Below are 13,378 nucleotides of genomic sequence, written 5' to 3' on the forward strand. Positions count from 1 at the left end.
AATGTATATGGTTGGATTCGAGAGTTTAGGACAAGCGAGGTTGGGGATTTTGGTGTACAAATCATGTTTTGACATGTATATAATTACCAATACTCTGTTTCTGAACTACCAGAAGAACCTTGAAAAGATTGGTACCTATGCATTTAGTCACGGTGGTGAACTCACTCGACTGAATACAGCGACATCAAAACTAAGGAAACACAGCACCACTATATCCACCTTCTCCTCTTCAAACAGGATCAAGGTACACCCCAAGTCGACTCCAGCATCGGCCCAGCATCCTTCGCATTCCGCGAACACTGCATCGGCCTGAAGATCCCGCTCCCCTCCTTGTCGTTATTCCGAATATAAAACGCCGTATCCGCCTCGGGATCGAGCTCTGTCTGCGAGAACCCGTTGCCCAGGTACGCGAACCGGTTCGCGCCCGTGCGGTAGCTCACCTCGTAGTCGTCGTACCGCGGCTCCGACAGCGCCTCCATGTAGTGCGGCACCGACCCGGGCCAGAGCGCGGTCACGCGCCCCGTCGCGCGGCTGCGGTACCAGGACTCGCACTCGGACCAGACGGCGCGCGAGTCCATGAAGGCGTCCTTGTGCTGCATGAAGTCGGCGACGGCTTCGCGCTTGGGCTCGAACGACGCCAGGCCGGGGCCTTGCTTTTGCCACCGGTTCAGGAAGTGGGCCATGTATTCGCCCTCCAGCTCGATCAGGATGATGATGGGCCCGTTGCCGATCGGGCAGTTGGGGCCCAGGAACATGAAGTAGTTGGGGTATCCGTGCGCGGCGACGCTCAGGTAGGTCTCGGGGCCGCGGCCGCCTTCTTCCGACGGCGTCGTTGTTGTTGACCCGTTGCCGTTGGTTGTCGTGGTCTTCGGCTCGGTGAGCGCGGCCTCGGACCAGTCTTCGGCCATGGAGCGCCCGCCCCTGCCGAGCAGGGGGAAGCGGGGCTGGAAGGACGTGTCGAAGCCCGTGGCGCAGATGAGGACGTCGAGGGGCCACTCCTTCCCGTCCGCGGTCACGCAGCCCTCGGGGGTCATGCGTGTGACTCCGCCGCCCCGGGCCACCGTCACGTTGGGTTTCGACAGGCTTTCCAAGTAGCCGACTCCGGGCTGTTTTTGAAATGGACGAAGTTAGGTCAACATGATCCATAGGCGCAGTTAGTTAGTGTGGGACATGAAAAGCTCACCGTCAGCCTCCTGCACCCGAACGGGAAGTCCGGGATCAACTTCCTGAGCTCGAGGTCGAGATCGTCCGAGCCGGTCGTGAGCTTCTCCTTCATGGCTTCCCTCATGGCGTCCGTGATCTTGGTCTGGGCGATGGAGCCCCGGACGAAGACGGGGAAGACGGCCGTGATGGCGCGCTCGGTCTCCTTGCGGAGTTTGAGATGGACCTCCGGGTCGTCGCGTAATTCTTGCTGTTCTTCCGGGGTGTACTTGTGGTGGCCCATTCCCTGTTGCGGGACGACGTAGGTGGGTTGACGGATGAAAGTCGTGACATGGTCCGCAGCTCTGTTCATGGGGTGCCAAGTAAGCAGGTGAAACAGACGTAGGTCACTTAATCTTATTAGATTTGGGGTGGGCTCACGCTTGTATCTGAGGGAGTATCTGGATTGCAGATGAACTGTAAAAAGGGTGGTCAGCGAGCGACAGTCGACAAAAAAGGTAGACACCCAGAAATTAGACACGAACCCATTGCCAATTAGTCCGACTCTTTTCCCCTTAAGTTCAACACTCTCATCCCAAGCCGCACTGTGGATCTTCGGCCCCTTGAACGAATCAAACTCGGCGATATCGGGCCACTTCCACTTGTTCAAGACCCCCGACGCGTTGATGAGGAAGTCGGCGCGGCGACGGGTCGTGTTGCCGCCGCCGCCCTCCCGGACATCCACGATCCACTCGTTGGCGTCCCCGTCCCATTGGGCACCCACGACCTCATGGCCGAAGGAGATGTACTGGCGCAGGTCGTACTTGTCCGCGAAGTCGGAGAAGTACCGGAAGATCTCGGGCGAGCCGGCGTAGTTGGAAGACCAGTCCCACTTGGGTTCGAAGGAGTAGGTATAGTTGTGTCTGGAGAGATGCTTTGTTAGACGAATATGATATATCAATTCTATATGATTAGAATAGACTCACGCCGGAGCATCACAGGCACCTGGACCACCTTCGCGTTAGTCTCAGTACTTTTGATATGAGCATCCTGATGACTACTTACATCCCGGGTAACGATTCTCGAACCAGGTACCCCCAATATCCGGGTTCTTCTCAAAGATGTCCAGAGTGAAGTCGGTGAAATCCTTTCTCAGCTTATAGGCAAGGTATAGCCCCGAAGCCCCGGCGCCTATACATATAACTTTGAGATGCCGGTTGGCATGGATTGGTATATCGCTGCACTGATAAGTATCATGGCCATTGGTACGATTGGCACCATTAGTAGTTTCTCGAGAACCCATATCTGGCTATAGGAAGGAGAGGGAGGTGAGATGATATATGGAAGTAGTCATATGAAGAAAAACGTGTATTTATGATATACTGATGAGGTGGCCTAGCTCGATTTTTACGAACTGATACTTGAGCAGACACAACGAAGACCCAGGACGGATCAGTGAGCAGGAGTCGCCTTCCTATTATTCAAAACCACTGAATGGGTACAAAGTAAGCATGGCTATAGCAACGGCCGCATATGGCCGCACGTCCCCGCATCGAGTATCTGTTATACGGGATACGACATCCGCAGGTCACCAAACAACGCGTACATGACGCCACTTGTTGATAACCCTATGCACGAGAAGGCATTGGCTGTGTGCGGGTGGGTGACTGCACCCCGAAGATCAGATCACACGTTGTGCGACCCCTGGCAGGCAACTCCAACGACTGGACCCGGTTCCGGTTGCATATATGTCTCTGTCGTGGCATAAGCAATGGCAAATGCCTTTGCCGAAGTAGCTCAGTTCTGTATGGCCATCATGGGCCCGGTTACTGGTGGGTAGGTCTCGGTGTCGACTGAAACATGCATTGCATCTGTCGAGCATGGTCGTGCAGGTAGCCCTATAACCCATCAACACGAGTCATGTTACCTGGATGGGGTTCGCTATAGGGGATCCCAGAATGGTGTTGATGCTGCCCAAGAATTTTCGCTGTTCCCAAGCCGAGGCAACTGGCATTGCCTCCCCACAACTTGCATATCCATGACGAAATAACAGCGTCCCCTGCATTGGCGTCGGCTGCTTCACACTCCCAACATCCAATGACTGTGATGCCGACTCACTAGCTCACTCGTGGTCTCGCTGTGAATTGCCCGTTAGGGTGGTGATTTGCTTGTAGGAGAGGAGGGGCCTTTGGTGGAAACCTGGCAAGGTCCCTCGTTATATCGCTTGAGATCAGGGAATATATGCAGCGTCGGCGATACTCGATTCAAAGCACCATATTTCCCAATCGAGCGAGAAAAACAAAGAAATCGGCGATAAGATAGCGAAAATAATTGCGGAGTGTCCTGCACAATGCACAACCACTGGAACAGCGTGATGTGACCCATCCTTGGTTGGTCAACAGCCTGGAAGCGGTCGGCTGGTCGGGTATTAGGCCAGGCAAGTGCAACAGTCTGGTACGACCTGCCAATTTTCCTCCACGATAAATGTGCCGGATCGTGCAGCTCAAGTATGCAATGCGAGGTGACCATTTTCAGTATCCCGCCCGTAGAAGGTCTGCCCTTTGGCAATGGCCGGCTCCAGTGTCTCTGTGCGATGGGTTGGCGCTCGATCAGAGACCGCCGTTCAGCAGGTTCGCCCAAGCCGTGGCTGACTAACCGCACGGATTAGTGTTCCAACAGCGGTTGCTGTAGAAGGACCAAAACTCGGACGCCCCTTACTTCAGTGAACCAGTGCTGTAAGGGGAAATTGTGCAGAGGCAACCGACCATTGGAAGATGGCATTTTGGCAGGCCGCAGCTTCCCAGGGCCCTACCCCGCCACCTCTAGGGTGGGAGTGGTGATCGGCAATCGGCATGATGGGGTCACTCAGAATCTCTAGGGCCCAGATTACGAGTTCCGAGAAGCTTACCAAGAGTGCGGCTGGATGGTGCAGTAGGTAGGTATTGTTTTGTTTCTCAAGTCCTCGTGATAATACCCGTGGGTTTTTACTCATGGGCTTTGGGTCTGGTAGCCATGCAAGTCGGCCTTGTAAGAAGCGGGACTTGGGGAAACAGCTACAAGCCTACAATTTGGCATCGATTACTTGGGACGAGAACAGCAGGGACGTTCCTTGCGACAGCCCCAAGCGGGAATGAGCTTAACTAGACCTGCCGATGGCAGGAGCAGACGGCTCGAGACGGGTTTCAACCTTCAATGCTCTGCGAAGGGCTCTTGCCAACAGCTGGGTTAAGTGACAGCTTTTAGCCCTGGCCATTTTGCTAAAAATGGCGATCAAGCGGCTCGGTCTCGCTTGATGACTTTGACCTGAATCTAGCGCATCCTTTGCTTACCATCCACACACGCAAGCATAGTCTTCAATATACGACAAGTAGTGAGACGCGTCGTGGAAAATGATGATATAGCAGGCGTTACGATGTCACATCGCAGATACGAGATGTCTGCTGGCGGTGTCTCTGTCAGCAAAATCAGTCCGCGACGCAATATGGGAAAGTCAGGTGTCGGATTTCGATTCGATGGGAAAGAACAGGGAGGCATTCTCCCAATTTGTTGATTTGGGCAGTGCCTGACAGGACCCATCTATTCGTAGGACTAACCTAAACGCTAAACCAGTGGATGGAAATCGCAGCCCACTTGGGTACGGCCGGGTTGCGGCGCGGTGCCCTTTTGCCGGGAAGGAGCAAGTGATGGCTGGACAACGACTGATCAGCGAGTGAGATCTCGTATTTTCCGTCTCTGATGGCAAGATCAACAACCACCATATAAGACCCAACCAGCATCCTCTCTCATATCATCACCAACTTCGAGGTCTTGCTTCACTGCATCACTGTCTACTACGTTGGTTTCCAGTGTCTGTTACACCCAATTGTCATCAACTTACTGTGCATTGTTCTTTCACCACATCCGTCGCCAGTCAATCGCCAATCTACATCATGAAGTTCTCGCTGTCCGCGTCCCTATTGGCTCTCGCAGCTTCAGCTGTGCAGGCCCAGCAACCCCAGAACCAGACCGGCCCGTTCTTCTTGCACATCACCGGCAAAGAGGACAAGACCATTGATGGTACGCCACCTACATAATCCCGTGCACTAATAGCGCTGAACCTCTTCCCCGCGGAAACTAACATGCTTATTCTGCAGGTTACGCTGGTGCGTGCCACGCCGGCGCCGCCATTGAGGGCCTGTGCTTCGCCAACGGCCCCAAGCCCAGCGGTGACAACGTGAACTACGCGTCCTTCTACTTCAACTACACAGGCAACCAGGACGTCGACGGGGCCGAGGTGGGCTTCGTGTCGTGGAATCTGCAGCTGGCGCCGGGCAGCGACCCTGCCGTTGTGCCCTCGCCCATGAGCTTCACCTACTCGATCACAAGCAATGTAGCGCAGCCCATGTTCGGCCCCGGCAACAGCCAGCAGTCAGTCGGCTTCGACAAGGACGGCAAGATGTTCGTCTTTGGCTCCATGGACGACGCGACCTTCGAGCCGGATAACCGCCCGCATAACCCCTACCAGCCCAAGGCCTACTACAACTGGTTCGTCTGTTGGCAGTACGTCGGTAGTTACTACTACCACGCCGTCGGCTGGGCCACCACGCTGCCGCCGCACAACCCGACCTGCCAGGCCGTGGACATCACGCAGGTGATGATCTAGTCGATGAGTGACCGCGATTCAGACAACTCTGCCACGAGGAGCCCTACTAATTACACGATTGCATGCATACCTACTTTGTTAATGATAATGGGTTTAATGAATGTTTACGGGAGTTGGCATTGGTAAGGAGGAGGAGGACCTGTACTGGAGGAAGCGGGGAGAATCCCAGGGCACATTGCCGGTGTCGAGAGAGAACTGTTCGCTTGAGGAACGAGTAATGTTACATATTGACCCCCCAAAACAATGAGAGGAATTGAAAAACTACCATCAGGGGTTTCATCCATACCTCGGAGACTTCCATGCATTCCTCTATCAGTGCATCATTTCGATGGGTTGATCTCTACATGTCAGATCAGGCCCCTCTACCCCGCCAAAACCCCCCACTGTCGCGATTGCTCAACGGCTGCCATCTGCCGTCTTTAATTGACGTCAGACCCGCTAGCCCATTAGCTCACTGGGGCCAAAAAAGTGCCGGGTAATGGGGAATCGACATCGTCACCTTGAACCCTTGATTTCAAAGCTAAAGATTCTGGTCGTCCCGCCCAAACGGTTTCATCTAGACCTCTGTTATTGAAGAATACTTACTGGACTGGTTGCTCTTCGAGTTGAACTCTACCCAGAGCATGCGCCCGGCGACCAGAACAATTATGGCGACAACCGAACATCCCCTCGACCGTCTACCCGACGAGCTCCTGCTCTCAATCGCGTCCCACCTTCCGCCGGCCGAGGCACTCGCGTTCTCGCTCACAAACGAGCGCCACAATCGCATCGCCGGCGAGTCTTTACGATGGCGTAAGCGCTGCCTGTCCGGCTGGCGATACGGGCGTGCCCCACGATACCGACCAACCCTCGTCAAGAACTTCCCACTCGTGGAGCCATGGCGCCAGCTGTTCGAAACGCGACAGGCCACCGATAAAAAGGCGGAGGCCATATTCGATGACCTGCTACAGTCGCAGCAGGGTCGTATCCGCAAGATGGAGGAGATCGCTGCCCTGGGGTACGACGTCAAGGATCTACTCGTTCGATGGCAGGACGAAACACCCGACGATGCCGATGATGTTCTCGCCCGACGATTCTATGCCAGCGCCATTCTGGATTTGATACACCGCACGATCGCAATCGATATCTGGACCCGGTTGGCGAAGCACGATTTGAAGATAAAGCTCACAGAAGCGCTTGGTGCTTATGACTTGTTCGTGCTAAACGGCAAATGGGGCGACATCGAGGACATCCACGAAGAACTCGACAAAATAGCAGACGATATACCGGGGTACTGCGGTCTCCTGGAATGGAAAGTATATGATAAAAAGGAGCGAGCATTGAAGATCGCTCATTTTCTCCGGGAAAGAAACATGCTCGGCAACCCCGACGGCACGGCCTACCACGACCTGCGGAACAACTTCCTGTCAATGGCGCTCTTCGCGCCGCCCCACACCAGCCTGCCTCTGCAGAGCGTGGCCCTCTACTGCGCCGTCGCGCAGCGCCACAATATCAACGCGCAACCGTCCAACTACCCGGGTCACGTGTACGCAGTCGTCGACGGGCCTTGGGACTCGCCGGACGACGATGGCTATATCGACCTCGCCGACGACATCCCCCTGCGCAGCTCTGGGAGCGCCCACACGACGGGCCAACGCATCTACCTGGACCCTTTCAACAGCGCCTACGAGGTCGCCGCCATTCACCTGGCCCGCGGCCTGCAGGATCGCCGCCTCCCCGCGGGCCAGGTCGCGGCCCTTATGGGTCCCACGTCGGTTGCTGAGGCCACGCGCCGCGCCGGCCGCAACATTCTGCGCTCGGCGCAGAGCGCATTCCACGAGGACGGCGGGCCGCTCGCGTACGAGACGGCTACCTACGTCGGGCTCTGGAACGCGGTGCTACTGGGCGACGGGCAGGTCCGCACGCGCGAGAATGCGCTCGAGCAGAGCCGGCTGTACGCGGCGCCCCTGCTGGAGCGGCTTCTGCGGCACTTTCCGCAGGAGATTGGCTTGGCGGAGAAATTGTACGCGTCATTGTTCCCTCGCGGCGACGAGGGCAGCAGCAACCAGGAGCCACACCCAATGGATCCGAGTGAGGAGATTGCCGCATTTAGGGTGGCTGACGACCAGCCTCGTACGCCGAAGACACGACCCACCGCAGACGACGGCTCAGATATCATCAAGTACCGCGTGGGACAGTATTTCGAGCACAAGCGGTATCAGTACGAGGGAATTGTTACTGGTTGGGACGAGACGTGCAAGATGCCCGAGGCGTGGATTCAGCAGATGCGCGTCGATGACCTTGAGGATGGTCGCAATCAGCCGTTTTATCATATTATGTACGTTTACCTTAGCTCCCCTTTTCCACTCCATCTCTCCGTTTACATTTGCCTGGACTGGGTAAGAGTGTTCCTCTTTGCTGACACCACACCTACAGTGATACGCACCGGAATGCGCGATACGTGGCACAGGAGAACATTTTACCACTGACGGAGGAGCCGACGGGTGATCTCATTACGAAGATTGCGGGCCGATACTTCAAGCGATGGGACTCGGAAGCATGCGTCTTTGTCAGTAACCTCAAGGAGGAGTATCCCGAGGATTAGGCAAGAAAAGAAAGGGGGTTTCCGAAGAAAGGTTTTCTCTTCGGGCGCGTTCATGTGTGTACGGTTATAGCGAGTTCATTTTGCTTTCAGACGCTGGTCGATTTTCAGTTTCTCGACTGATCAAGGAGAGGCACGATCTGCGATTGATGATGAGTGGGGAGAAATTCGCTACCCAATGTTATCTCAGGAGTACCCGGGCAAGTCAACGGATACTTGCGAATGCAAGCACCCAAACATTGCGGAAATAGGTCGATATGGACTTGGGTGACTTTCCGGTATTTCCCATTCGTATTATCCAAAGTGCTGCGTTCATCGACTGCCAGAATTGTGGGATCCTACCCCTCCATGATCCTGAATGACTCGACTTTGATGACGTAATAGTTGTTTGGTGATATGTAGTGCTGTGTGAGCAGAGTATGTCCGTTAACTCCGGACTGAAGAATCAGATAAACCCAAACCGTGAGAAGAGAAGTTCACTGTATTTCATATTCACATTTCTTCAAGAGAAATACACCTACACACACACACACACACAAGACGGAGAAACAAAGAAAAAACAATGTCCAAGATCTTCATCACCGGCTCCTCCGACGGCCTCGGCCTGCTCTCGGCCCAGGCCCTCGCCAAGCGCGGCCACGCCGTCACCCTGCACGCGCGTAACGAGTCCCGCGCCCAGGACGCGCGCCGTGGATGCCCCGAGGCCAAGGATGTGCTGGTTGCGGATCTGTCGTCGCTGGAGGAGACGAAGCGGCTGGCGGCGCAGCTTAATGAGAGGGGGCCCTGGGACGCTATCGTGCATAACGCGGGCATCATGACAAGATGGCCGGGCGCGGCTGCGGCGGCAGGGGGAAGAATGAGCTGTTCGCGGTCAATACGCTGGCGCCGTACGTGTTGACGTGTCTGGTCCAGCCGCCGCCGGGGCGCTACGTGTTTTTGAGTAGCAGCATGCACATGGGCGGGGACGCGTCGCTGCGGGATATCGAGGGGGCTGGGTACGGCGATACGAAGCTGCATAACGTCATGCTGGCGAAGTGGTTCGCTCGGCACCTGAAGGGAGTGGGCTGCAGCAGCATGGACCCGGGCTGGGTGCCGACCAAGATGGGCGGGGCGGGCGCGACGGACGATATCGGGAAGTCGGTGGCTACGTATGTCTTGCTGGCGGAGGGGACGGGGGCTGAGGTGAGGGAGGCGGGGTCGGGCATGTACTGGAGGGATAGTCGGGTCAAGGCGCCCATGGCGAAGGCGGAAGACGAGGGGGCGCAGGATCGGTTGGTGGAGATGTTGAAGGGGATTTCGGGGTTCCGCCGCCGGAATAAGAGAAAAAGGGGCTTCGCATTCCGCAATGTAAAGTCTTGTTACCGCGTTAAAGTCATCATCTCTGATGGTTATCGTAGCTGTCTTCCAAATTGAAGCGCAATATCAGGGCAAACATAAAATACTCATTCTGGCCGTGGGTGTCCAGCATGTACCACTTTTCTAATCCTCCCTTGCGCCGATTAGAGCCCCTATTGGAGTTATAGACGATCCTCGTTGATCAGATAGTCTGGTAAGCGTGATCAAGGATGAAGAGGTGAACGAATATTCTACCCAGTGATGGGACTCACGGGTCATTTATTTCCCCTGACGGTTGAGCGACCTGACCGATGTCTATACCTGGACATTTGGTACGTCGTCAAGTTCAAGAGGGGTCAGATAACATGGAAGTTAGCGACTGCCAAGCGATCCAATACACAATAGACCGAAAAGCTAGAAGCGGTCGACAGCGCAGTCGGAACATAAGTCAAGGCTCTTGGGTCGGGACCATTACGGCGCAAAGGAAACTTGACGAACAGATGAGCAACTTTCGGACGCAGCATCGACTCCAGGGGCTCCAGCCCACCTGCACCTATTCCACTCAGCCCAATTGGCCAAAGGCTAGCACCTTAACCATACCAAGAACCCCCGGTAACATCAATATTTCCCCAATAACACACAGAGAGGATTTATGTGAGATCAGGGCGCGCCAATTCACGTGTGCGGCAGTGCTCAAAACCAGGGAGATCTTTACTCCCCGGCGACTCGACGGATCTAAGGTCCGGATCAAGAACCCCATGTGTGGGAGATTAGCCCCAATTTGGTGAGTTGGACTTTCTACCTTGGAATCTTCCCATACTCGGGGTAAAGCTATGTCGAGTTCACAGCATGCCCTATCCATGATCAGAAAAACCCGCCTCAAGTTCCGAGAGTACTGGAGCCTCGTCAAGGCACAACCCGACGGCCCTCCTGAAACATACCATTGCACTTACCTGGTAAAATGGCTCAACCGGAGTCTAAGTGGTTTCGACGGGATAGTGGAGGGTTGGAAAGCCCTCTTCAACCTCGCCCGACCTGCCCTGCTCATTAGCTTCTTCGGGTATGAGAGCTGGAATGAACATGGGTACGTGCTAGTAGTCTTCTCAAGCAGGGGCACTCCAGCCATGATTTTCTATCGCATCCCAGTCCTTACTACGTCCCTTCCGATGAGACTCATCACTGACACTGCCCGCAGGAAGCCCGGCTTGAATACAGAATCCACCCGGGCACGCAATCTGAAGGAGGAGGATTGACAGGTGACAGAGGAAGCAAGAATTCCCTTTGTATTCGGAGTCGGATCTTTATCCTGACAAAACGATCAGAGTTGTTCCCTCTGAGAAATATTGATTGTGCCAACGTATTGCAAAGATTTTAGACAAGGATACGCTGTCGCACCTCTTGAATCTAGCTCCCCTTCCTGAGTAAGCACCGAGCCGCCGTGCACCTTCTATCAGCTCTAGAAAAATGGATATCATATAATCGGCGTAGATCATATTGCCAAGGACTACGCGTCCTAAACAAGGGCTCGGATCTACCCGTTGCGCTATTTGATTAAGGTATTACGATTTCGCACCAGCAGACGATGCAGAGGAGCAGCCTCAACATGCTCGGCCTGCACCAAGAACCCGGAACTGGCTACGTCAATGACTCGTGAGTAGCTGCCCACGCAGCGCGTCTGCGTCTCGAATTGGTCCACTGACTGCACTCGACTGAATCGCAGAGAGCACCGGCAGCCCACTCGCGGTGATACGCAATCGGCCCAGATCTAATCGGCCCAGATCTCTTGGCTCTGAGTGGGCCCCGGAGATCTCCAACGAGCCGAGGCCAGTCCGTTGTCGCTGCCCCCTGCTATCCCCCCTGACTGTCTACCAGCCTCTTGATAGAGTGTACTAGGTATAGGTATAGGTATAGGTGAGGGGCAGGAATGGAAGGCTCAGCAACTCTTCTTACGGTCGGACATTGCCCGTCGGACGTGCACCGAAACGATGTCACCCCGCAATTTCTAGATGCCGCCAAGTGGAGTGGCGGAGTTGTATTGCGTGGTTTTGTGATAGGCTGGGAAACAGATCTTCCCCCGATTGTCCTGAAAAGAAACCATATAGGCGGGGGATATGATTTGTAAGGTCTTGCACTTGCACATGGTAGTCCGGCATTCTCCCGCCGATGCGGGGAAGGGGCCGGCAGGGGGCACACCGGCCACTGCCGCCTTCGCCCCTGATGCGGCGCAGGATACAAATACCGTGAAGGGACGCAGTTGCTCCTCTTGAAAGCCACCAACCCTTCATCATTCGTCCCCCTCTAGTACCCATAGCCATAAGAGCGCCTAGCCATGAGACTTCAGATCGACGCAGCCACCTGGCTGAGCCTGCTACCGATTGTGGTCAGCCGTGCTCAAGGGCTGAGTTCAACGGCCAACTTCACGCAATGGTGGAACGCGACCGAGTATCCCAACGAGCAGGCTGCCAACGTGACCAAGTACATGGCCCAGGGACTGGAGATCGCCGGCAAGGACCTGCATTCGTACTTCGTCAACCGCTGCATCCGGAACCAGGTCTACCCGGACCTGGCCGACGGCGCCCAGTCCCTCGGATTCGTCAAGCCGCACCGGCCCTTTGACTCCGTCTTCTTCGTCGGCAGCGGCTTCGTCTCGTCTTGGGCCGTGGACACGGGCGCCGGCCTGGTTCTCATCGACACCCTCGACAACCCCGATGAGGCGCGCGAGGTGCTGCTGCCCGGCCTCGCGCACTTTGGCTACAACGGCTCCGACATCGCGGCCATCATCGTCACCCACGAACACGGCGACCACTACGGGGGCGCGCGCTACCTGCAGGACACGTTTGGCACCCCTGTCTACGCCCTGGAGGCCTGCTGGGACGGCATGGAGGTCGACCCGGTCAAGCCCCAAGGCCTCGAGATCCCGAAACGGAACATGACGCTCGTGGACGGCCAGGATCTGACCATCGGTAACACGACAATCCGCGTGGTGGCCACACCTGGCCACACTGCTGGAACCCTGAGTCTGTTTCTGCCCGTGTACGATCAAGGGGTGCGCCATGGTGAGTAATGAACCGATCCGCGAAAAACCGTGCCTCTACACATGATAAGTGCGGATGGATTTACCAAATTTTGCGTCCATGATGTATGGGAATCTTGACTGACATCGGCCGCGCGACACAGTTGCCGGGATCTACGGGGGCGGCGGCATCCCCAAAGCCGCGGCCGCCAAGGAGCAGCAGATTGCATCGTTTGCCAAGTTCGCCCAGGCCGCGCCCGGGGCGGGCGCCGACGTCCTCATGTCCAACCACCCGGGCCAGGACGACGCGCTGAACAACTTCGACATCCTGGACCACCGCAGCAGCGCGGGAGGGAACCCCTTCGTCATCGGCACCGACGCCTATGTGCGGTACCTGCAGGCCATGGCCGTGTGTGTGCGCATCCAGGCGGCTCGTCTGGGGGACTTCCTCTCCGTCTGAGAGGGGGCTGCGGTTGCGATACATGGGGCGGGGGCGGATCCCGCGGATTTCAAAAGGTCTGTGTAGGGATGGATTCATGGCTTTCTGCTGGTGGGCCGTGGTATACGAAGTTACGTAAATCTATGTAAATAATGGGTGCCTTGAGTTTATGGATACACACGTAGTTATATGACATTCCAATTCCGCCGCACCATGGTTAAACCAATG

At 55.7% G+C, this 13,378-nt stretch overlaps 6 protein-coding genes across 6 annotated transcripts; 5 read left to right on the plus strand and 1 right to left on the minus strand.

Moving 5' to 3' along the window:
- Positions 1–239: 239 nt before the first annotated feature.
- PG997_010806 (uncharacterized protein) lies at positions 240–2,443 on the minus strand (the record flags this gene model as incomplete). The annotated part of the gene is made up of 5 exons (XM_066815121.1): positions 240–1,106; positions 1,184–1,505; positions 1,686–2,063; positions 2,127–2,145; positions 2,206–2,443. 5 exons carry the CDS (start codon positions 2,441–2,443, stop codon positions 240–242), a joined length of 1,824 nt encoding a protein of 607 aa, XP_066664411.1.
- Positions 2,444–5,069: 2,626 nt separating this feature from the next.
- Positions 5,070–5,782, plus strand: PG997_010807 (uncharacterized protein; the record flags this gene model as incomplete). The annotated part of the gene is made up of 2 exons (XM_066815122.1): positions 5,070–5,196; positions 5,274–5,782. 2 exons carry the CDS (start codon positions 5,070–5,072, stop codon positions 5,780–5,782), a joined length of 636 nt encoding a protein of 211 aa, XP_066664412.1.
- A 647-nt stretch (positions 5,783–6,429) lies between these two features.
- On the plus strand, positions 6,430–8,366 carry PG997_010808 (uncharacterized protein; the record flags this gene model as incomplete). The annotated part of the gene is made up of 2 exons (XM_066815123.1): positions 6,430–8,099; positions 8,198–8,366. The coding sequence occupies 2 exons, from the start codon at positions 6,430–6,432 to the stop codon at positions 8,364–8,366; spliced, it is 1,839 nt and encodes a 612-aa protein (XP_066664413.1).
- Positions 8,367–8,925: 559 nt separating this feature from the next.
- On the plus strand, positions 8,926–9,776 carry PG997_010809 (uncharacterized protein; the record flags this gene model as incomplete). Its single annotated transcript, XM_066815124.1, has 2 exons — positions 8,926–9,159; positions 9,186–9,776. The coding sequence occupies 2 exons, from the start codon at positions 8,926–8,928 to the stop codon at positions 9,774–9,776; spliced, it is 825 nt and encodes a 274-aa protein (XP_066664414.1).
- A 755-nt stretch (positions 9,777–10,531) lies between these two features.
- PG997_010810 (uncharacterized protein) lies at positions 10,532–10,951 on the plus strand (the record flags this gene model as incomplete). The annotated part of the gene is made up of 2 exons (XM_066815125.1): positions 10,532–10,782; positions 10,894–10,951. 2 exons carry the CDS (start codon positions 10,532–10,534, stop codon positions 10,949–10,951), a joined length of 309 nt encoding a protein of 102 aa, XP_066664415.1.
- Positions 10,952–12,027: 1,076 nt separating this feature from the next.
- On the plus strand, positions 12,028–13,171 carry PG997_010811 (uncharacterized protein; the record flags this gene model as incomplete). Its single annotated transcript, XM_066815126.1, has 2 exons — positions 12,028–12,754; positions 12,876–13,171. 2 exons carry the CDS (start codon positions 12,028–12,030, stop codon positions 13,169–13,171), a joined length of 1,023 nt encoding a protein of 340 aa, XP_066664416.1.
- Positions 13,172–13,378: the final 207 nt, after the last annotated feature.

This window comes from Apiospora hydei (genome assembly GCF_038363865.1).
Source record: "Apiospora hydei strain CBS 114990 chromosome Unknown utg000008l_segment0_segment0, whole genome shotgun sequence".
In the NCBI taxonomy this organism is placed as follows: Eukaryota; Fungi; Ascomycota; class Sordariomycetes; order Amphisphaeriales; family Apiosporaceae; genus Apiospora; species Apiospora hydei.